Source organism: Simochromis diagramma, unplaced genomic scaffold, assembly GCF_900408965.1.
Source record: "Simochromis diagramma unplaced genomic scaffold, fSimDia1.1 OVJJ01000680.1, whole genome shotgun sequence".
NCBI lineage: Eukaryota > Metazoa > Chordata > Actinopteri > Cichliformes > Cichlidae > Simochromis > Simochromis diagramma.
Window position 1 is genome coordinate 1134930 of NW_024387470.1, and position 25011 is coordinate 1159940.

At 39.9% G+C, this 25011-nt stretch overlaps 1 protein-coding gene and 1 long non-coding RNA gene across 7 annotated transcripts in view; one reads left to right on the top strand and one right to left on the bottom strand.

Moving 5' to 3' along the window:
• Positions 1-579: 579 nt before the first annotated feature.
• LOC120723519 (beta-1,3-galactosyltransferase 1-like) overlaps positions 580-25011 on the bottom strand; it is a 208572-nt gene continuing 184140 nt past the window's right edge. For all 6 annotated transcript variants that reach the window (XM_040015006.1, XM_040015004.1, XM_040015002.1 and 3 more), the window contains one exon: positions 580-7504. In XM_040015006.1, the coding sequence (XP_039870940.1) occupies positions 6260-7246 (987 nt within the window). In that variant the 5' untranslated portion in view covers positions 7247-7504 and the 3' untranslated portion in view covers positions 580-6259. The remainder of the gene's footprint in view (positions 7505-25011) is intronic.
• Positions 10776-15779, top strand: LOC120723524. The gene is made up of 3 exons (XR_005693768.1): positions 10776-10787; positions 14368-14376; positions 15600-15779. It is a non-coding gene; the product is annotated as an uncharacterized LOC120723524 (long non-coding RNA).

A 25011-nucleotide genomic window follows, 5' to 3' on the forward strand; every position in this document is an offset into this window, starting at 1 on the left:
AATTTCCTAATGTTGTAAACCTCAACATCTGGCAATAAACCCCATTCTGATTCTGATTCTGATTCTGATTCTGATTCTGATTCAGCTAATCCAAAATGCTGAAGGCAGCAAGAGTACTGACAGGGACTAGAAAGAGAGAGCATATTTCTCCTGTATTGGCTTCCTGTTGAATTCAAAATCCTGCTCCTCACATACAAGGTCTTAAATAATCAGGTCTATAAGCATATAGTTAGGGCTGGACCAGGTGACTCTGAATCCTCCCTTAGTTATGCTGCAATAGACGTAGGCTGCCGGGGATTCCCATGATGCATTGAGTTTTTACTTTCCAGTCACCTTTCTCACTCACTATGTATTAAGAGACCTCTCTTTATTGATCCACATCTGTTATTAATCTCTGTCTTTCTTCCACAGCATGTCTTTATCCTGTTTTGCATCTCCCACCTCAATCGGTTGCAGCAGATGGCCCCACCCCTCCCTTAGCCTGGTTCTGCCAGAGGTTTCTTCCTGTTAAAAGGGAGTTTTTCCTTTCCACTGTCGCCAAAGTGCTTGCTCATAGGGGTCATATGATTGTTGGGATTTTCTCTGTATCTACTTTACAATATAAATCTACCAGCTCTTGTTGTGATTTGGCGCTATATAAATAAAATTGAATTGAACTGAATTGAAAAACTGTATTGTGTGAAGCACATGCAATCAGCATGGTCCTTTATTGTCTTGTATTGCTGTTGCTGCATTCCTCACATTTGTACTCAGTTTTCACTGGCTTTGTCTTGTGCCAGAACCAATCTTGGAATAGGAGCTAAAAAAGGAGCCTCTCTCTATGGGTTATTCATAATACCTTAATGATGTTCATTTTTAAATTAGGGTTATGCAAATGGTAAAGCAAACAAACAAAAACATACAGTAAAAAAATAAATAATAGTAATGTCAAATATGATAACTGTAAGGGCCCATGAACAGACAGCAGTTCCCGTCTGTCAGGCTGTGACTGGCTGACAGGTCAGAGCACCTCTGAAATATAATTTGGAGTCTGGCCACAAAAAGCCTTAAATGTAATCCATAAAATCAGTCCTAAAACAAATTTGTAAGCAGTGTACTGGTGCTGTAATGTGATTCCCTGCTCCAACAATTAGCTGAAGCCCACTGAGTAATTTCTGACTAATAAAAGTCCTGTGTTGTAATCCAGTCGTGATGAGACAGAGAATTGAGAAGCAACACAAATCTGGTTAAATCTTGGTATTTTTAGATGGTGAAAAGAGGAGAGTTTACTGATGTGAAGACTGAATCCAGAATCAAAGAGTACCCCCACGCGTCTTACCATGGCCTTGATGTTGTTAGTGAGATTCAAATTGATCTGAGTGTGCAGGCTGCCCAGACAAATAAGAGAAATGTCAGCTTTAGACATGCACAAAGCATAGCTTTTCACCCATGCAAGCAGTATAATTAAGGCTTTACTTCTCTATAATATGAAACAATTACCTTGTAACCTAATAATTCCATGTTGGAGGACAATAGGCTGCATGTAACTTATGAAGGTCTCCAGTGTCTCTTAACATTAACGCTTTAAACAGTCAAATAAGTATGTCCACACGTCACAAAACACAAGTGCAATTACATCCACCAGATACCACAATCACTGTGACTGTTACAATAACCTGCTAATCCCAGAGAGGAGCCATGACCCACTGGGTTGAAGTTTCAGCATTTTGTGGCCTAAATCAAAAGCTAACATGGATTTCACATAGTTCAGAATGAATATGTCCCTTCGGCTACCCCAAATGTATATTTTTGGACATTTTCATCTTGCTTTTGATTAAAGGTGTTGAGACCATAGACATAGCTAATTTTTTTAGAATTCAACATGTTTCAACTCTAGGCAAAATGATGCACTTACAGCAATCACTATAGGCATGAATCTTCATGTTACTGTAGGTGTAATGAAAGGTTCCCAAGTCCTTCTAATTTCTACCTTATATCAGGGTTGCCAGCTTTCGTGTGGAGTCAGGTTTTTTTTTTTTTACTTTACAAAGTTTTGAGGTGAAAGTGTAAATATATGTAAAGATGTTTGCAATTTGCTTGCTTTGGAGACATACTCTATGGATCCTAACAAGCTTCAGGGATTTAATAAACTCAAACAGCTGGAAACAACAAAAACAGGTTCAGTCCCTGTTAATGTTTGGTCAAATGGGGACAAGGCTCAGCAGAGAAACTCATTAATCGTCTCTCACTGAGAGGTTGTGCGCCTCAGGCAAATCAAACACTGTTTTCAGTTCTCTAGTGTTTGCGTACCAGCAGATACACCAAAGCTGATGGTAAGACTAAGAAAGAAATTGAAATAAAGCAGTGGTTTGATTCTTCCCATTATCTGGTGTGAGATTTATTTTGGGTGTGAGTCATGTGTCATAGGCCAGAAGCCTGAGAGCTGGTAACACTGCCCATATCATGTCTTTCATAATGAGAATGAAATCAAATAAGTGAGGGAGAGAGACGGAGAAGTCAAAGGATTGACGATGCCTTCTGTCGTGTTTTGCCGTTGAGTTAAAAACTTTTGCAAAAATACAGAGAAAGGTTTTTGGTGTAGCAGGAGGGAAATGCTGACTGTTTGTTTTCAACTGCCTTTGCTAAGCAGTATCCTGCTAGCAACTGTTGCACTGCACAGAAAAAAAAAGGACACAAAATTGTGTAAACTCACTCTCCAGGATTGTTTTTGTGTCAAGGTTAGACTGATCTCCAAACTTCTGACCTGTGCTTTCCTTCAAAATATCTGGAAACGACTATTTTTAAAGCTAATTTGTGATTTTATATGTTTTATGAAACATAAAAGCTCAAATTCAAATACGTATACATTTAAAGCAAAACTCTTGAAAACATTTTTTTTCCACACACATCATCCACCAACAGGAGGACGTCTCTGCCCTCTGTCTCTGCTCTCTCTGCAGTACCGACTTATACTGAGTGGTACGTTTGTGCTTTTTGTTTTTTCATGCTAGCTTTTTTGTGAAACAGGACACTGTTACATCTGGATAAGAAGATTGCATATAGGTTGGAGATCTGGACGGGCTTTCAAAGCCACAACTGTGTGAAATTGAAAGCTGGTTCGGTTCCTTCGCTTTCACCTTCACGAGCAGGTTCTCATATGGGTGTTGGTGGATGCAATCCTCATTGATAGGTGAAATTAATAAAACATAAAATGTACTATAAACCTACTGTTTTAATCTTATAGCATTGGCATAAAGTCATCAAACATAATTGGTAGCTTTGGTTTGCTAATAGTTGAACTCTGGAGTCAGAATCACTTGGTGACTTGTCTGTAGCGTTTCCCACATAGTACCTATTAAGCAAAGTGTATCAGGATCATGTCTCACTCACTCTCTCCAAACAATGTAAAGATATGTTGATTTACGTCAGACGTTGCGATACGACTGATAGCAGCTCGCCCTCCTGCACTGATTTTTAATATCGTTTCTTTAATGTTTTAACATCAGTTAAAAACTGATTTTGACATATGTGATTATGTAAGATGTAACTTTACAGTATTATTACTTTACAGTATTTATTGTAGCATAAATTACATATTATCTAAACCAGTGTTTCCCAACCATTGTGCTGCGGCGTGTGTGCCGTGAAAAATGATCAGGTGAGCCATGGAAGATTATCTGGCTCCACCTGATTAGTACTGTAAGCGACTGGCGTGAGTGACGGGGAGAACAATTACATTCTCTTGCACAAGAGGGCACTACAACTACCTGCTCTAAATAAAAAGGTGCCAACTGCCAGAAAAACAGAAGAAGACTAAGAAGAAATGACATAATAGTGAGACAACGCAGCGCTTAATAGCAATAAATAAATATTTGAAATGAAAAAATAGTCAATCTGACCCGGGTCCTGGAAAAAACTCTAACCCAGATGAAGTCCCTAGCATGAGTAGTGGTCAGAAGAAAGCAAAAAAGGTATACTGGGGACAAATGGAGCCAATTCCGCTGCGCCTGGTGCGTGGGGAAAAATGATCAATATGCTTTTTGTGACATTTTTGTTTGGTGGTGTGCTGTGTGATTTTTCTAATGTGAAATATGTGCCGTGGCTCCAAAAGGTTGGGAAACACTGGTCTGAAGGACAGTATGTAATTTATGCTACAGTCAAAATAGGGAATATTGGTTTAGGACCATGGCACAACCAAAAGTACTGTTCACTGCCTTGTTGCCTTTTAAATGGTTGCTTCAAAAACAGGGATCTGATCTGTGACCACTTGCTGACAGTTACCAATTTTAAAGCAACTTTTAATTTTCAACCCTTGCTGAACCCCAATTTCCCACTTTACTGAGACATTTGCCCAGGATTCTGCTGGTTCACCTCATGCTACATTTTCTTTTCCCTTGAACCTCATCCTTTCTGGTCTCTTTGACAGCCCGCAGCCTCATAATTGAAAGATTGTTTTTCATATGCGTAAATTTTCAATATCTTTGGAGTCAAAGCTACTGTTTGTGTGTATTTGTATATTTCTTCAGAGGAAGGAGGTCACCTCCCCCCATGTTATCTAACAGCCAAGATTCATTGAGAGGGAGGGAGTTGCATAAACGCCATTAAACTTTCCTTCACATTTAGTCAGTGAGTTTGCACTTTAAGCCTTTATAATGTGAGTGTGCAAAAAGTCAAAGTAAAACATGCCAGGAAAACTAATAAACATTTGTCTTTTCACCTGAATTTTTTTTCTTTCACTGTCTTTAACAAAACAGAATTTACAATTAAACTGAATTTGCAGTGCGTGGTTTCACCCGCTTACTTGATCACACACCCCAAGATAAAAACATTTAAGTTCCCCAGTGTGAATAAACGAGAGACAGTGAAAACTAAGAAAGTGTTTTCGGATCAGTTCATTTGGACACATAAATCTACCGCAGCAATTCCTCTGATTCAGACAAAAAAACAAAACAAAAAAAAAAACCCAGTCAGTTGCTAATTACACATCTTATTTAATTACAAGTTGCAATGGTCTGCCTGCCTACTCACCTGCATGGAAAAGAACAGCAGGTCGTTTCCAGAACCATGCCGAGATTTCAGCTTGCGCCCATCAGCGAAGCGTTGGGAGCTGGGATCTGCTTCGACTGGAGCACAGCTGCTGCACAACTAATGAAAGGCTTTCACTTCTGCAGCTTCCACAGTGTTTTCCTTCAGAGACCAAAGAAGATCCCTTACAAGCTCACAGGCATATTAACTACCAGGTTATGTGTATAAATCTGAAGAATATAAACTTTCATATTATTTGCCTTAATAAATGCAACATGGAGTCTTATAAAAGCCTTTATTTAATCTCAAGTAATGGAAAAGAAGAAAGCAATCAAAAATGCAATATTTGTTCTCAATATACACTTCTGCTGCTCCTATAGTACATCTGCTCTCCTTCATGTTCAAGTAATAGAAAATAGAATGATCTGCAGCCTCCTGCCAGTACTGCCAGAGACAAATAACTGCACATTACACATCAACAGAAGTTACATTCACTTGGGAATGCAAGCAGCCCATATCTTCTCTCTGTATAGTTGCTTTATCTTTCCTCATTGTACAATAAGATCTGTTGGTCTCTTGTAAGAAAATATGTCTAATTCTGTAAAGAGCACTACACACTCTGATCATTAATTCCCCTAATCTGCTTTGCTAGAGGGAGAGCAATATGATCTAAATGAGTCATCACACTGTAAACTCATCGAGGTCCTCACGATGACGTGGCTGCTGCAGTGCCAGACAGTACATCCAAACGTTAACACCTTATTCAGAAGTGCACAACAGCTGAAAATACAAGAGGAACATTCATAATTAGAGCCTGTGATGAACCCAAGAAGAGAGCGTCCGGGTCCAGACAAGCATGTCAGCATTTATTCCATCTGCAGTTGACAATTTTGGGACAGTTTGAGTCTCGTGTAAATGAGGAGTTTAACACAAACCCCTCAGCTTCCTGATTTGTAATGTCTTATAAAAATCACTCTGGCAATCACAGCCAACCACCTGATTGTTTCACACATTTCTGGAAAGCATTTTCCCAAGTTTGTGCCTAATGTATGAGCACTCAAACAACTTGGAGTGACAGCAGGCAGGATAATACAGAGGGGTTTGCTTTGGCCTCGCACTGTAGAGCTTCATGGTTAAAGAACTGACAGCTTCATTGTTGATATTCAGTATTAGCCAATACAACCAGTAACAGAGAAACAAGTGGTAAGAGGGGATTCAATGCCACGCTGACTCTGTACTGGTGCCAACAGTCCTGCTAACATTTCAGGTGTTTCTTGCTGGTCATGTCGTTCCAGATGCGGTGCATCTCCTCAGGGGAGATCTGGTGGACGGTGACCACCCTGCGGTAGCGACAGAGGCTGTAGGCCATCTTCCAGTGGTTGAAGCCACTGTTCTGGAAAGGGTGAATTCCTAACCTCCGGAGGCACACACCAACGTACACGTCCTCCAAGTGCAGCAGCCTGGTGTGTAAGGACGTTTTGTAGATGAGTTCAGCCACGTCTGCTGAAAAAACGTAGCCGGTGCCAGAGCAGAACGGGGGATACTTGCTCTCTGGGTACAGATCCCTGGGCATGTACCACTTGCTGCGCATGTCTCTGATTGGCCCACCGTTGATGACATAACCAGTGAAGTACCTCCTTCGGGGCTTTGTGGTAGGCTTCAGGAGGCTAAAGATGAGGTTCTCCATGTTGACAAAGATGTCACTGTCTGTCTTGAGGACATATTGAGCTTTAGAGCAGAAGGTGGCCACCCAGCGCATGCCCATAAGAGTCTTGAGCGTCAGGTTGTGGTATGAGTCAATAAAATCCTCCACTATAATGTCATGAAAGATCTGACTCTCCTGCTCCACCATCTGGTTGAGGACAACATCAGTGCTTCGGCCTAACAGGAAGAGCGTGACCACGCGCACATCCTGAAACGTGCTCTCATCCCCCCATGTCTCTCTGATGGCTTGACGGGCATCGAATTCCTTGTGAGTGGTGCTGATGAGGATGACAAGGAACGGGGGCTCCGACTCACACTTCTTGTCCTCGTTGATGAGGTAGCCGAAGTCGTGTGGGTTGACAGAGCGCGTGCGGATGTTGCTGAATGTGGAGTTCTTGTTCACCTTGAGTGTATTGCGTATTGGGATGTTCACCTGGCCCACGTAGGAAGTAGAGGGGCGGGAAACACTCAGGTACCACAAAGCGCTGGCCCAGCATACCACTGTCAGCAAGTATAAGCAGGAAACCTTAGAAGGCATCTCTGTTCACTTGGCTGGTATTACCAGTGGCAACAGGGTTGGAAATGTTGAAGCCACGCCTCCATGGGTTGTTAGAGCTTGCAGCGCAGCGGGAGGCTGCCTCCGCAACGCAGCTGACATTAATTTCAAGACTTCTCTGTAGTCTAGTGCTGCTATTGTGATTGAAAAGCAGAATGGCAGAGATTTCTCATCATGTCCATGCCCTTACTGTGTCCCATCGCAGCTCACAGGATGACTTTCAACTCTTTCTGACAGCATCTAAAAAAAGATGAGAAAAACAGACATAAATCAGAACCACATAATGAAACAGCAGGAGTGAGACAAGGTGAGACATCTAGCATCCTGTGTCTTACATTTTTGAAAAGGCCAGATGTGTGACTTATTTAGCAGCAATTTTTTATTCTCTATTCATTATAGCCTATAACATCAACTCAGCGACTGTGCAAGCAGAAACGTGCCACAGCACATCATTCCATTGCTGCCTCTGACGAGAGGCGCCGTGAGCTGAAGAAAGTGAATATCCCACGAAACACTACCCTACTTTGCCTCGACTTTGACCATCTTCTGTTTGCAAACAGTTTATCTCCCTCTCATCCCAGTGAACTAGACACAGACTGACGAATCAGAGCAGTCACGGCGGAGCAGGAGGAGACGGTGATATTAAGGCAGAGAAGGTGTAATGAGCTCACGGTAAAAATGTAACCTCATTGCCATGGTTGTATTCACCATTCCCTCCCCAGCTATCCTTTCCACACCTTAATGTCACCACCAACTTAGCAGCTTAATTTTGCCCTGTAATGAGCTTCGTTAGTTGGATGTTGTGGAACTCTTTTAAGAATACACGCTGTAATTGGGCATGCTGACATGGGCTATAAGGATGAATATAACATGGAATATTTATTTGGATGCCAGAATTCATTCAAAGAAAACCAGATAAAAACATAATCCTTCACAAACAGACTTATTTGATCCAGGTGTAATCTCTTACGATATCGAAACAGCCTTCTTCTGTTTTTATTCTGAGAAAACACATTTTTGTGTTCTGCATAACTCATGACGAACCAGAGAAAGTGCTACAGATCCTATTAGAGATGCTTCTTGCGCTCTGTTTTAAGATGGAAGTCCTACGATAAGAGCAGCTTATTCTTTTATCAAGCCAAGATTTTGGAATGTCTTGTGGGGCCTGATGGTTCTTTTCATCGGGACTTTTTTCTTATTCCCCCTCACCCTCTCCACCCTCCCCTATCTCTTTTCTCTCTTTCTTAAGCAGAGCCATCAATCTCACGGTCCAGTAGAATCCATCTCATCATGACTGCTTTTCCACACCTCCACACTCTCCATCCACTCAATCACTCTTTCCTCTACTTCAGTGGGCGCTTGATCCATCTTTATATGTCTCACTGCCTCCCGCTCTCGCCTTTTTTATTATTTTTTTGGTCTGGTTTCACGTTTCCCACACCATCTTGTTTCTTTCCTCACATCAACCATGAACCTTTACCTTCTCTGCATATCATTATTTTTGGTGCGGTGCAATATTTATCACATCAGAGCTCAACTCCACCTAATTGGCAGCTTCTACTGCAATCGGTCTACCTCAAGTTCCACAGCCTCCTCCCTCCCACCCAGACAAAGTCACTACATCATCATATTCATCCCCTTGCCACGACCTCGCTCACCCTTCTTCCCTCTCCTCCCTCTCCCATCCACGTCGGTTTCTTTTCACCTTGAGGAAGCTCTGTCTGTTTCATAATCCTCCAGAACGACTTTATGCTCACAATAACAGATATCCCACTTTAGTGATTCATCTCACGAAATCCTGACACTTAACTTCCTCTCAGAGTAAACTGAAGGATGGCTGTATCGTTTCATGATGCTATGCGACATAAAATTACATTAGCATCTGAATACACTCTTTCCCAAATTATCTTACCCTTCTAAAGCAGTATTGGGTGCTTGGGATCACAGTTATTAACTGTGATGATCATTAACACCAGTGTCAGTGTTAATTTGTGGTTAGCAAGAGGTAATATTGAATGGCAAAAACAGCTCACGCAGTTTACTGATACAACCAACTTATTACCAGACAAAGAATGTTGGATGATAATAGTAGCAGTCACAAAACATAAAAACTTTATTTGGACATGTGGATTACTTTGTTTTGTACTTCTATTTATCCTGCTCACATGAATTATATACTCTCAGGTGCTGATGTTAATCAAATACACCTACTTAAAACTATCCAATCCAACAGTCATGCATACAGTTGTGGTTAAAAGCTTGCTTACACTCATTATGGTCATTTTAGACTTTTAATAATTTCTTTGACTATACATGCAGGCTTAAATATATACATGCAGTTATTTAAGTCTTTTTATGTGGTGCTGAAGGTTCTACAATGTTTTTTTTTTCAGATTAGCTCAAGTACAGTGTGTAAAAAGCTTCATGGAATGGGTTTCCATGGCCTAGCAATTGCACCCAAGCCTTGCATCACCAAGCACAATGCAAAGCATCGGATGCTGTGGTGTAAAGCAACTCACCCCACTAGCTACAACATGATCGCCCACCAGTGCACAAAGCAAGATCCATAAAAACATGGATGAATGAGTTTGGTGTGCGAGAACTTGCCTAGAAAAAGAACACCAATGGCATGAATTAGAGTGGAGACTGCATGCCAGGCTTTCTCATTCAATATCTTTCTGACCTCACAGATGCACTTTTGGAAGAATGGCCCAAAATTCCCAGAAACACATTCCTAAACCTTGTGGAAAACCTTCCCAGAAGGGGGTAAAGGCGTTATAGCTGGGATGTCACTCAAGTTCATATGGATGTGAAGGCAGACAAGCAAATACTTTTAGCAATATAGTGTAGTTTGGAACTATTTCTAAACAACTGCAGTCATCACTTTAAAAAACTCTACATTAAGTACAAGTTATCTTGATTTGTCACAACTTTGCCGAGGTCTGAAAGAAAAACCAAATGGTCAACTTCTGATGAGAAGAAATTGGTTAAAAACAACCTAGGAACCACCAAGGCTCAAGCCTTCCATGAGCTGGATACTGCTGGAACACCAGCTTCACTGGTCACAGTGACACAAGTCTGACATAATCATGGACTGTGAGTGTGCCGAGCAAGAAAGTAGCCCCTGCTCCAAAACCTTCAAGCTTCAGCAAACCTTCAGCCGCCAACATGAAAAAGCCAAATGCCTTTTGGAGAAACATTTTATGTTCACATGATACAAAGATTAAGCTATCTGGCCACAATGACAAGAGCAAGAGTATTTGGAGGAGCAAAGGTGAGGCCTTCAGAGCTAAGAAAAATGTCCCAGCTGACCAGCGTGGTGGTTGTAACATTATGCTCTGGATCTGTTTTGTTGCCATGGGTTCTAGTACATATCACAAAACAGATGTAATAATGAATACGGACTACTGCATCTCCTGTTGCTAGCAACAAGCATCATTGAAATGTCTTGAGCCTTGTGAGCAAAAAGATTCAGTGAAACAACCTGAACTGACCAAGGATGACATGGTAGTTTTGGGACCATGTCCCAAAACATGGTGAAGATCACTTCTATGATCTTCACCAAAATGTAATTCAAGTTGAACAGAGCGCTTTTTATATAATAGAAAAATCCAACATGAACAGGTGTCAAAGAGAGTAATCCAAAGGAAACAGGAGCTGGACGCAGTGCAGAGATAAATAGGGAGACAAATTCTTAAATACGACAAGGTCTTAAATAATCAGGCCCCATCTTATCTTAATGACCTTATAGTACCATATCACCCCATCAGAGCACTTCGCTCTCACACTGTAGGATTAGTTGTTATTTCTAGAGTATTTAAAAGTAGAATGGGAGCCAGAGCCTTCAGTTTTCAGGCCCCTCTTCTGTGGAACCAGCTTCTAGTTTGAATTCAGGAGCATATAGTTAGGGCTGGATCAGGTGACTCTGAATCCTCCCTTAGTTATGCTGCAATAGGTGTAGGCAGCTGGGGGATTCCCATGATGCATTGAGTATTTCTTCTTCAGTCACCTTTCTCACTCAGCATGTGTTAATAGACCTCTCTGCACTGAATCATACTTGTTATTAATCTCTGGCTCTCTTCCACAGCATGTCTTTATCCACGTCTTCCTTCTCTCACCCCAACCGGTCGTAGCAGATGGCCCCACCCCTCCCTGAGCCTGGTTCTGCCAGAGGTTTCTTCCTGTTAAAAGGGAGTTTTTCCTTCCCACTGTCGCCAAAGTGCTTGCTCATAGGGGGTCATATGATTGTTGAGTTTTTCTTTGTATGTATTATTGTAGGGTCTACCTTACAATATGAAGCGCCTTGAGGTGATTATTGTTGTGATTTGGTGCTATACAAATAAAATAAAATTGAATTTGGGCTTTGTAGTTTTTATTAGTGGAGTACAGGGACAAACCAAAGCATTTTGGAAACTCAACCGAATATATATCCTAAATAGTTAGAGACATACTGTAATTTCCTCTAAACCTCAACTTTAGAGGCAAGGAAAAATGAATGTATGGTGTTTTGAGAAAGAAAAGCATTCTGAAAATTGGCCAAAAGAATTATTTTGGACTTGCAATTTCATTTACTTAGGAAATAGAAATGGCAAATGGAAGGCTGTTGTCCTATAGTTCTAGTAACACTGACTTTTATTAGTAAAAAATGTTGAAAAGGTAATCATGAAAGCATAGAGTATAAGGCATCAGCACATACAAGTTTGTTTGCTTTTTTAAATATTGATGAGAGCACATGGGTGCTTATTTTATGAGTAATGAAGCTTTGGCAAAAAGCTCAATCATCTTTTTATTCTCTCTTCTTCTTCTTCTTCTTCTTCACTTCTTATTCCATCAAAATCCTTTTCATTTATTGTTTGTTTATTCAGAGATCATTCTGCTTTTATTCCTTGAATCAGTCCAAAGCAGTCATTCTTTAAATATAGTTTTACACTAAGAAATCTCCCTGAAAATACTCTGTTAGGAAATATCGAGGAAAATATGTTACCATGGATACCTAATCATTTGCACAAATGTATGACTCTTACAGATAACTTAAAAGGAAGTTTCTATGGGAGTTCATGGATACAACATTGATTTAAACAAAATTCATTTTTTACTTTTTTTTTGATTAAATGACATAACCACTACCACAGTGAGTGATACTGGTTATGCCAGAGAATATAGTTAGTATGGTCTCCCTTACCACCACAAAAGAAATTCAACTGTATTTTATCACATAGGTTAAAGATCCCCTCGAGGCATGCTAAGAAAAATACTCTGTTTGAATAATAAATTGTAGTGTTGCGATACGTGATAAAACCCTGTATGCAGGATTTAAAACTCACATTGCATATTAGAACCTGAAAACTCTCTTGTGCCAAACCCAGAGGACTTATCATTCTGCATAATAAAGAAGAGGAATCACTGATTGCAATTATTTTTGATTGGAAGGACATTATCCTCAAAAATCATAAAATTAATGACCCAAAATTGTCCATAATATGAGGTTGTGCATACCATAACTGAATGTCACATTTGCTTTTGGTGTGTGTGACAAACAGTGGGAGAAATCTTAAATTCTGCACTGGTGAACTGGATCCAAGATAAGATCACTCCACTGCTCTGTTTCAGTATTCGATCATAAGGGAAATATAAGAGCCAATTTTTCATGCTGCGTTACACGTCAAATCTGCTGAAAACTGATAAACCACTATTGAAGATGAACTTGCCAATATTAAAGACATGCCTTTTTGTAACCCTGCAGCAAAAGTTATTTTTGAGAGTTGGAGCTATGAAAAATGCTCATATTGCAGTGTATAGTATATATATATATATAGTGTTGTTTCTTCTTGTGATACTCAGTGACACACGTATTACAAGAGAAACACTGTGACAATTGCTAAGGACATGAAGTTGCCCTGAATGATTTGCTAAAAACTTGCAGTAAAGCTTAGCCAATGAATGAGGGAATAGATGTACTGTAATATAATGAAAACTGCATGCTAGTTCAGGCAAACAGCTCACACTGTACTGTTTGATGGTGATGGTATGTGATATGTCCATCAGGCTTGCAAAGTATATTTTTTCATCTCAACCTCATACTAAGCAAGTGTGAATGCGTTTGGCAATGTGCCTTTGGTGCCAACAGCTAGAACTGGTAACAGGTACATTACAGTTAATTAAGGATTCATAGGTCCTTATAGCAGCACTGTTTCTTCCATAACAACTTTTCATGCATTCATACTAATTTTCCTACTTCCTATTTTCCTTTCATACTAATGTTCCTAATGATTGACTAATAAATACACGCCAATAAATGTATCCCAGAAAGTTGAATCTCTTCATTTGGGAGAAATATTTAATCGCCCATTTAAGTGACTTCTTCAGACTCAGCTGAGTGCAGGTTTCATAACCTTCATAACCTTCAACCTTCATAATCAAGGATGCGTCAAGACATGTATTATACAAAAAACCCCAAATGAAAAATCCCAGTGCTAATAATCTGCTAATCTGAACTGGTCATGACAGCACTTTGACAGGCCAGAAAGAGACAGAGACAAAGAGTGAGAGAAAGAGAAATTGGAAGGAAATAGGTGGGGAGATTTGCAGTCAGTCTAATGTATGCCAGTGTTAAGTGCTAAAGTGTTTTACCCCCCACGTGCCGTGAAGTCAATTTAGCTCCCTCACACAAGTCTCTCCTGCCTTGTTCGCTGCTCGCTATGTGTGGCAGATAAGACAGTACAGTACTTTACAACAGTGATCCAACATCTAATTAATTCACAATATAGAAATTTAAAGAAAGTACATTAACTTTGCTGGCACAAATTATCTTATCAAATCTGATGTGCTGTAAAATGTGTTACAATAAGTTAATATTTCAACCAGAAATACCCGAAATTCTCTTTCTCAACATTCTGAAGGGTGAAGGTTTTGTCTCTTTTTGAATTTGACTGAGTCTAAGTTGAAATTTAAAGTTTTGATATAAAAAAAACAAGGCATTACCTTCAGCTTTAACAGACCTATATATGAAAAAAACTTTTTTGATTAGTGATTAGTAATGTGATTGGAGAACTTAGCAGTACAATAGTGCAATACTTCTGTAGGACACATCTATTTGAACTTAGCTGCCATTAGTGATTGGCTGAGACTGATGGGTTCCACTGCTACAAAACAAGCAAAAAGAAATTAACTGAGGTGGTTTACTTACTTATGGGCTCAGCTATTTATTTTACTGGACTGCTTCTCATTTATTATCAACCTGGACTACTTGGCAGTCAATTTATTCTTGTGCTGACTAAGCAGCTGCATTCATTTTCTATTTCAATGTTGGTGAAACTGCCTTTTCTTTATCTCTGGTCCTCCATAGTTGCTGCAAATCAGGGGTGACAAATGAGCAAGGCAGGGAAGACTATTATCTATGTAGCCTAGCAATGCATACCCCTAGGTAACATTCACAGTGAAGTTTGGTCTGTGTCACTGTATGAGCTGGCAGATCGTGCGGAGATGAGAATGAGGACGCAAATTCAGACACCGAAGACAAAGATGGATGTTGAACAGAACGCAAGCCTTTATTAAAGCCTTTACTAAACTGGGAAGACTAAACACTACATGAAACCTGAAAACTTGGAACAAGAAACCTGAAAACCTGGAGACACGGGGGAAATACACCGGGGAGGATACACAGACGATCCAACAGGGAACAAAGGAAAACACTCACTATATATCCAGATGGTAACGAGGAAGGGAGTAACCAAAAGGGGACACAGCTGAACCAAATCTGAGAAGAGAAGAAAGGAAGAACGCAAAACTAGATACACTCACAGAAGACACAAGACCGTCAACGTAAAACAGGAAATACAAGACAGACACTGAGGCGCAGACTCGACACTGAGGCGCCACTGACTAGATGGAAAACATGAAAAAAAGAAAGGCAAGGTGACAGAAAGCAACGGCAAGAACTATGAATATAACATAAACAGAAAACCATCAAGAGAATTTTATATATATATATATATATATATATATATTAGGGGTACAACGATACTCCTATCGATATTGAACCGTTCGATACAGTGCTTTCGGTTCGGTACGCATATGTATCGAAAAATACAACATTTTTAATTCATTTTATCAACTTTCCTTCTGACGATGCTGTCTGTGTTGAGCGCTCAGTGGATCTGCACTTGACAGTGCAGCCTAGGCGGAGTAGTCAGACGCAGATTCACTGAGCGCAGGGCAAGGTAGCCAGACAGAAGTTAAGCTCGCCTTGCAACATGGCAAATTGAACCTCCCCCACCCTATTTCAGATGTGGCATTTGGAACTATTTTGGTTTTCATGTGACGTATGACCCTGAAGGTGTCACGGTCCGGGGCAGCGGCCGTGTGAAGAGTGGAAAGGAGGACTCAAATGCAGCACTTACTCAGATGTGAAGGCGATTTATTGACAATATCAAACATAAAGTGGAGATGGCAAAACAGAACTAAGGATGAACTAAACTGGGTGAAACTACACAAAGGAGTGGCAAACCTGAACATGAAGGGAGAACAGCAGGGAGAGCACGCAGGGGATTTCACAGGGTATGAACACAGACGACGCGACGAGGAGCCGAGAAAAACACACACTATAAGTACACAGAGAGACACTGGGAAATCACACACAGGTGGGAGACACAGCTGGACCTGGTTAACCTGACGAGACAGGGGAACACTGACACCAGGGACCAATAGAGGGAGCACAAACCCAAAACCCAGTATCTAAAATCCCAAAACACAAACCATCCCAAAACAGCCACGAATAATAATGAAAGTAATAACAATAAAGAACACAAACACAAAGTCACCGAGTCATGGTCGCAGGACCATGACAGAAGGTAAGCGCGTCATGGACAAAAGTAAAACAGTATGTTGGATGTGCCACGCAATGCTCAGTTACATTGGTGGGAACTAGTGTGTTAGCGCAGTTAGCTCGTTAACGTGTTGGCCGTCCAGCCCCAGGCACAGGGCGATCCCCGGTAGCTCGTGAACGAAGAATTGCCATGTTGTGGCGTTAACGTCATTTCAATGAGATTAACGCTGACAGCACTAGTGGGAACACAACGAATATGACTGCACATTTACTCCGACAGCATCCTAGTGGAAGCAGACAAAAACAACAAGCACGCATGCTACAAACTTTACCCGAGTCATTTAGACAGCCATTAGTACATGATTCTCCTTATGGGGACCTGATATGTTTAATATGCTGCTGAGAATATAGCCCAGAAGAAGCGTATAGTATAGCTTTTATTTTTTGAAAGAGCCATTTCTCTGTAATAAACTCTCTTTTCCAAAGATGAGTGATTCCTCAATCAGATAGATTTATTTTTTTTGTTACTTTGTTGTTTCAGCAACATTAAATTTAAAAACTGTACTTTTGAGTTAAAATATATATTTATAATTTTAATAAATGACAAATGAAAAAGGCATGAACATTTTGTATCGAAAAAATATCGAATCGTGACACCAAAGTATCGAACCGAACCGTGAATTTTGTGTATCGTTGCACCACTAATATATATATATATATATATATATATATCTTCCACAGTGGAATGAAAGGGTTAGGCTATTCTTATGTTTTCCACCAGCTATTTCTACTCACTCTCTGAAGCTTCTAATGCACTATTAAGTGGAAAAACTTGAAATATTGATAGTGATTAAAGTTTAACTCAAAAGTTCTTCTAAGTTTGACCTGACACCATTGACATGATTAATTCTTCAGAGACAACTGGCAGCTCTTTTCTTCATGGAGAACTCACAAAAAACTGATACTACTATATCACAAACTCATATGTAAACCCAGCTCAAAACGAGAACCAGGTAATGAATCCAACTTTCAGTAAAGAGTCAAACAGCTGGATCCTACAACTCCCACGCAGTACTTAAAGGCACTAAGTCTAAAAAAAGCTCAAGTTCCAGCCCCCTAGGTGTCACTACAGAATTTCAGATAAAAATATCTGATGTCAGCAGCCAAAGTCAAGATAACCTTTATGTCATTACTGTGATAGTTTTGGAGGCTCCTCTATAGCTATAAGCTACATTATACAACTGTTCATGGCATTTGCATCGTGTAAGTACGACGTAAATTCGATCACCTACCTAGATCTTTTAGCTGTGAGGACGCCATCATGTTTTTTTCATCTGCAATTGTGAAAGTAAGCATATATACTTGCTGTACAAGCCCACTCTCAAAAAAGTTGTGACGCAATGTAAATGTAAATAAAAACAGAAAGCAATGAATGTCATGAACCCTTATTTTATCCACAATAGAACATAGAAAACACAGAAAATCTTTAAAGTGCAACATTTTACTATTTCATAGAAACTTTAAGCTTGTATTCAGCAAAAATCTGGGACATAGGGGAACAAAAGTTGAACACATATGTGGTGAGTAACTGGAGGTTCACCAGTCTGACAAGAAAAATCAGGCAAGAATGAGACAATCTGGAACATTTTTGAGATGTTTTGATGCCATCAGTTTAAAATAAGCTAATATTTTCCTTTAAATAGTAAAATGTTTAAGTTTAAATATTTTATTTTATTCACAGCAGATCAAAAAATTATTTTTTCTATGTGCCAAATATGGTTTTGAATGAGATTAGAATACTTTCATTTATTAGCATTTTACACACCATCCCAATTTTGGGGTAATTAGGGTTGTATACAAGAATGTGTAAATCCAGTTTTCTTTTATAACATGTATGACCTGTGATCAATTATCAGTTGAGTCAGACTTTTCAAGCCTCAAGGCTCTGCATCATGTGAGTAGCTCTTTGTTTTAACTGTTCAGTGTATTAACTGTGAAGGGATTATCAAAGTAGAATTCAATTCAGTTTAATTCACAACAACAGTTTCCTAAAATTGCTTTATATTGGAAGGTAAAGAACATACAATAATACAGAAAAAAAACAATCAGATGACCCCATATGAACATCATAGGGTTCACCACCTGGAACACTCCCCAGATTTGGCTCCCTGTAGTTCTGTCTACATCCACAAAAATTAACTTCAGCTTGAAGGTTCACATAGGAGCAAATCTTGTTCCTATCACAAAGGCACTTGTGCAATTGACCATAATAGGACTTTCACTGAGATAAGTAACGGAGTGCTAAAAAAGGATCCAGAGATATATCTTAACGGGCTCTTAAATACCTCTTTTCTACTTAAGCACTTTGGACTCACCGTTATTTCTATGCTTAAGTGATTTCTAACAAACATTCATATGTTGCCCAAGGATACTATGGCAACAGTCAGGGATCAAACCATCGACCGTCCAATTAGTGGGAAACTTCCTGAGTGATTGGATGACCTTGAATGTGAAATCCCAGGTAATGCTTTTGACTTTTATGAACCTAATATCAGCATATGTACAAGTTATGAGCCTAAAACTCTGGCTTCTTTCTACTCTTGGATTAGTATGGATTAGTATAGAGGGCGAGCTTCTGTTTGTTGGAGAAGCCAATCAACAGAAAGTTGGCTTGAAAATGAATGGAACTGAAACGGCTTATCCTAGCATAAGACAAACAAATTAATAAATAATTAATTAAAACAAATACATTCTTAAGAATAAAAATCTAGACAAGAATGGGATTTTTATTCAGATATATAATAATATATGGTGTTTCTGTCAGGGTGTAGGGTGGTTAAAATTTTTTTTGAAAGGCATGAATCATCAGCTCTGTTGTCTTTCTAATCAAGTGACCTCTATACGCCGGTGCAAAAAAGCTTGAAGGCTATGTAGATGTGGGAGTTTCAGTCTCGTTCAATGTTGCACCAGGTAATTGATTGCAATCATTAGTGCCGCGTAGAGTGACCTTGCTTACGGGAAAGAATGGGGTTGGGGGGGTTGGGGTGACTTTGCAGGAAGACAGAAAAACAAAGGCAGCACATGAGTGATTTAATAGACTGTAATGTGTGTCTTCATTGAATTGGAGGTGTAAGAGATGAGCTCAGAGGGCAGACACATCTGAAGGTAAATAAATCATATTCCCAGCGCTGGGCTGACATCTTACACTCCTGCTGCCTGCTCCCATATTACAGATTTAATGACTGACAGAGGGAAAAAAAACAGCAAGCAGCTACTACCACTGGCTGCTTTCATGACTGCTGATTTAAGCAATGCTGTCAAAACATTTACTTCTTTACATCGTAGCATTATGATGTGGAAATACCATTTGAAAGCGAGGCATGACCTGTAAATATAGCTCAACACAAATGAACAATGAAGTGGAAAACACACTTGCCACTCTGCATTGCTTAAACCAAGGCTGGTTTAAGCAGTACAGGCTGGTTTTGCATTATGGTGGTACTGCTTTTTAATATTTAATGATTTAATATTATTCCTGCTGAATGTGTGAATGTGTCTCCTGTTCATGTCATGATAGAAAAAGACATAGCAAAGAGTAGCAAGCCAGATGGATGAGTGAATAAGTATGAAGTGGATATTAAAACCACAGACTGTGTATAAAAGATGAATGTAGTCATGGCGATGTCACTCAATGGGTTTGGACAAGCTGCAGGTTTAGGGGTGCAACGAACAGATACGCATATCTGCTAATTGGTTAATGAGTTAATTAGTGCTTTCACTACCCAAAACAGAAGTAGGAATTTCTTGGAAGGTCTGTGTCATACAGCAGTCCATATTATTTCTTAGAAAATTCCATCAAAAATGCTCCAAAAGACACCAAACGCACACAAACAAACCTATGCCCCTCAACCTCAGATCCAGACAGATTAGATAAAAATATTCCTCCGTTGTATATATTTTCCTACAGGAGCTGTAAACATGCTTCTAATGCTGTAAAGTCAGCATTTTAACATGGGAGTCTATAGGGATTGACTCACTTTTGGAGCCATCCTCAAGTGGCTGTGCTGTTCTGTTTGTGCAGTAAATTTCAGGGACTTGGGCAGACGTTATAATCGTGGCTTTAATCTGCAAATTTAAACGATCTCAAATGCACATACACATTTTTCTCACTGATGCTGAAATGGGCTGTCCACAGCACATAACTCAACACCTTATCTCACGCTCCTGCTGTTCACTATGTGATAAGCTCAACAGGAGGTTTATAATTGTCAGTCACAAAAAAAGAAAAGCTATCTTCTGTTTAATGTTTGATCCTCTTTTCCTCCAATCTTCTGCCAAGTCTAAAATCCATTATGTCAGCTTCAAACATTCAAAAGAGGAATTAATGTGGGAAGAATTTAACAGCAATGGCCAAATTGGTTTGCATCCCACCTAATATGAAAGAGACGCAATTAAAATGTCAGGGCTGGAAGACTCCCAGTGTGGCACCAGCTCCGCTTTTGTTTCCTGGATAATAAAGGAGTCAATGATTGTTGAGGAGCAGCACAACCAGACATATAGTCAGTATTACAGTCCACAGGCTGGACATTGTGGGCTTAGTGGAAAGCCTCTGAATGCAAAGTAGCTTAGTAGTGCCAGAGGAAATGGGATATCAATAGCGGCCAACAGATTTGGCTGCTGTTCAGAAGCCTGATGCTCCACTTCAGTGCTGACTTGAGCCCAAACTGTGCTGGGGCATATTAGTTTATAGACAAGCAGTGTTTGCAGAAAATTCTCAGCATTTGTTTTAAGGTACCTGGAGAATTAATGTCTGCCTCAGAGGACATTCTAACACTTAGTTTCCCAAACTGCCTGAAATGTAGCAGATAATCTTTTGTGGTGTGCGGTGAACTCTGACTCCCACCCATCTTGGGGACTTATTTGCTAAAGTGACGTTTCTGCTGGATGACAAGGCGAGAAAAAACATGGAGTCTGGTTCCAAAACACAGCTGCATCTTAATCATGACAGTGTTGAGAAAAAAATAGCTACTACAGAAGACAAGGTGAGTTGTTTTTTTTTTTTATTATTATTATTTTGCAGTGCTGGGTATTGGAGGAGGCTTTTACTCCAAATAGATTCACTGTGCTCCCCACACCAGCCAGACCTGTGCTCTGAATGCTAAGCTCTCTCATAAATTGTAAATGACAACTTGATTCATGCAGGTAATACATTTTACTGTCCGACTGGGTGACATTGCGGTTATACATTATTGAAGATCTGGGACGATGCAGAGGGAGGACGTTGGAATTATGGTAATACCACTGAGGCATACTCAGCAACAAAAATTAAATATTACGACACCAGCTGGTGAGGACAAATGCTTGACTAGCAAGGACAAGGCTAGACACAGTGCTGCCCCCCTCCTGATTTTTTAGTGTTTTTGTTTTGGGGTTTTTTTGCATATTTTTCATACTTACATAGAGGAATTTTAAAATTAGCTTTTAAAACTCAGCTTTTAAATTTATGGAGGGGGAAAAAAATCTATCAAAAAGGACCAGAGAGATGGTGACTGTGAATCTAGGGCCCTCTTGCTATAAGACCAAACCACTGGGCCATGCTGCTCGTGGGCTGATGATCTCAAACATGTAAGCATGACATCAGAAAGGGGGCAAATACTTTTTCACCATGTATCACCATGCTGCAGGGGAGCAAAGGTGAAACTAGTGTAGGACTGACATTGGATAGTAAGATGGGAATAACCTTCAGAGATCTCCTGAAGATGTCAAACTTTTATAGTATTGATGGAATATTTCAGCTGTAGTCACTAGAGAGCCCAGTGGCAAGGCCTTTATCTGGGTGCACATACTCTCTGCACTTCAGCAGTGGCCTGCCTCACATCTCTATACCCACAGTGCAAGCACAATTTTCCACCTACAGGCACCTGGCATCTGCAGTGAAGTGGAAGTGCCAGATTCAGGGGCAAGTTATATTTGAATCTTTGTTTATTGATGTGAAAGTGCCGCAGAGCTGTTGACCACACATCACACCACTGACACCATGTTCGATGAGCAATAAAGTGTATACTTTATCACCTAGAGCAACATAAGAAAGTATTAGTCGGTAAAAAAATACAATAAATAACAACTTCCGCAATGCCTTGGCAAGGTCAATGTAATTCATCAATCCAACAGATGAAGAGAAACCTCTGTGAAAGAAGGAATCGATACTACCGCAACAAGCGGTGGACGTAAAGACACACCTGGTATCATCATCCTCACATAGCCATTTCTTTGGCTGTCGTTTAAACACCTCTTCTTTCTATGCAATCTCCCTCCCCCTTTCATTCAAACAATGACCTTAAACCTGTGAGTGTCTACAAGCAGAAGCAGCAGTGGTGAGTCTCTGATGAACTTGTAAATTCTCTGCTATTGATCCAGTTCTGCAGGGTCTGTTGGAGTGATTGGCTATAATTTTATTTTCCCTCAGTTACATCCATCAGCCAGGCAATTAATCAGACTTAATATTATATAATATTGTTAATATACTATTGTGTAAGTACAGTATCTTGGAATGGAAACTTCTATTAAAAGCACCAAATCCATACTACTGTGTAAAATTATAAGATAAGACAGCCTGACAGACATAAATGAGTACTTTTGCACCAACAAGATTCCCAAAGAGCTATTAGCCAAAAACTGGTATATGTCAACATGCTGTGCAGTGTGCCCTAAAAAATACTTGAGGAACCAGGAGAATGGAAATCCAAAGGAGAAGCAGATCAAGAAAAAAATATATACACTAGAAGAACAATATCAGAACGCAAGCAAGAGTAATAGGAATACTTCCAGCAAAGACCTGACACAGCACTTGAGACATGGATTTGGCCTTTCTGTTGATTCATTCACTGTTTGCTAAAGCCTCATCAGAAATGGTCTCGATGGAAGGATTGCTGTCATCAAGCCGTTCTTAATGATGGGACACAGAGAATGGAATAAAAGGCAGCCAGCATCCAAAGAAGAGCATCTTCTTTCTTTCAGGAAGCCTGTAGAATTATTCTGAAGAAGGAAAGAAAGCTAGCATTCAGCCTTAAGTTAAAATCAGAGCTTCCCAAGGTGTGGGGCCTGCCCCCCTAAGGGGGGCGCAGAGCCATTGCAGGGGGCATGAAAGGGAAAAAAAATAAAAAACGCTTCGACACTGCTAGCACGGGGCTCCCACACAAACGCAAAGCAGGAGATGAAGCATGGCTGAATATGTTTCCAAACCAACTTCATTCTAAGCCAAAGACTAGAAAATATGGTGAAGCATATCTTCCCTTTGGTTTCACCTGCACAAGTGCCGAGGTAGGTCTGCCCTGCATAATTGGTTTTCCCTTCCTCGGGAGCAGCGCTGGGCTCTCCAAATCACGGACAAACAGTATTCCACATTCTTGACTTTTAGTTCACAAACACTTGTTTTAATGACTAACTACTCCTGACATTTTGGAGATGTTAGCTCTTTATACAGTAAAGTTACAGTGGGATACAAATAATATCAGGCTGATCCTGCCACAATTTGTTCCCCCTGTTCAAATCACGGACAAACATTATCCTACAGTTGTTTATGTTTTTGAACCCATTTTGCACAGAGAGACATTTGTTGAAAAATGTATTAATAGCAATGTTGAATATTATTACACAGGGAAAAAAACAACTACACGTAAAATAATTACACCGTGACGCCTCTGCCTTTCCAAATGGAGGGACAGTAACTGCCATTCTGCAATTCATCTCATGTAAACAATAACGTGGCGCACAGCATGACGTGAAAAAAGGCACATACCTTTGACGTTGCATGACGAGCTCTATTCCTCGTCCACACGTAAACGCAAAAAAGGAGTTGTAAAAAATCTGTTTACGTGTGGACAAAAGGTCCAAACACATAGAAACACCTGCTTTTTTAAAAATACCCGTGTAGGCGTGGACATAGCGTAAAAGAGTTACGAGTTAGAGTACTTGTATTTGCTTAGTTGTTTACTAAAAGTTTGAGGTGTGAAATAAACCCCAATGGAGCAAAATATGGGTGTGTGTGGTTGGAGGATGTGTTTGTGCGTGCGTGCGTGCGGGGGGGAGGGGGTCGCGAACATTTTTCTTGTAAAACAAAGGGGGGCCTAGCAAAAAAAGTTTGGGAACCACTGAGTTAAAATAAAGAAAAATAAATGTGGTCATACAAAATATTTATTTTCAAGCTCATTAGACTCTGTTTTTGTCTCATATATCATATTTGTGCAGGGCTGCCACAAACGATTATTTTGATAGTCGACTAGTCACCGATTATTTTTGCGATTAGTCGACTAATCAGATCATGCATCCATTGTACGTAAAACGTACAGCTTATTGCACCAGCATGCATCTGCTCTTATATAACTATCATTAGCTTATAGCTTTAAGTGTTTAAGGTATGTCCTAACTAAAAATAAAGACAAGATGATAGTTTATTAAATTTTTATGAAATTTGCAGATTGTTTCGGTGGAGTTTAATAAACTCAGCCGTCTGCTTCTTGCTATCTAAATTATAACAGGACACCGGAGTATATTTTCGAGCATCTCACACTTCTGATAATCAGTTGTCTGCTTGACGTTTATTCAGCTGTGTAAAAACTGTAACTTTAATCTCAGCCAAACCGATTTACTCAGGAACAAAGAAAAAACTGAAAAATAATATTTTTAAGTTATCTAAGTGACTTATATATCATGTTTAGCCTGAGTAGCGAAAGACGGCGGTGGGTTTGAAAATGATTTGCCGGGAGTCCGGTGTTCTCACCGGCTCTAGTGAGCCTTGAACCCCGGCTAGCTAGAGCTGGTGGGTAACAGACGTCTCCGAAAATGTCGGAGCACTTTTGAAAATATGTGGTGTCTTGATAAACTGAGCAGATATTTGAGGTTTACACAGCTACAATCTTGTCTG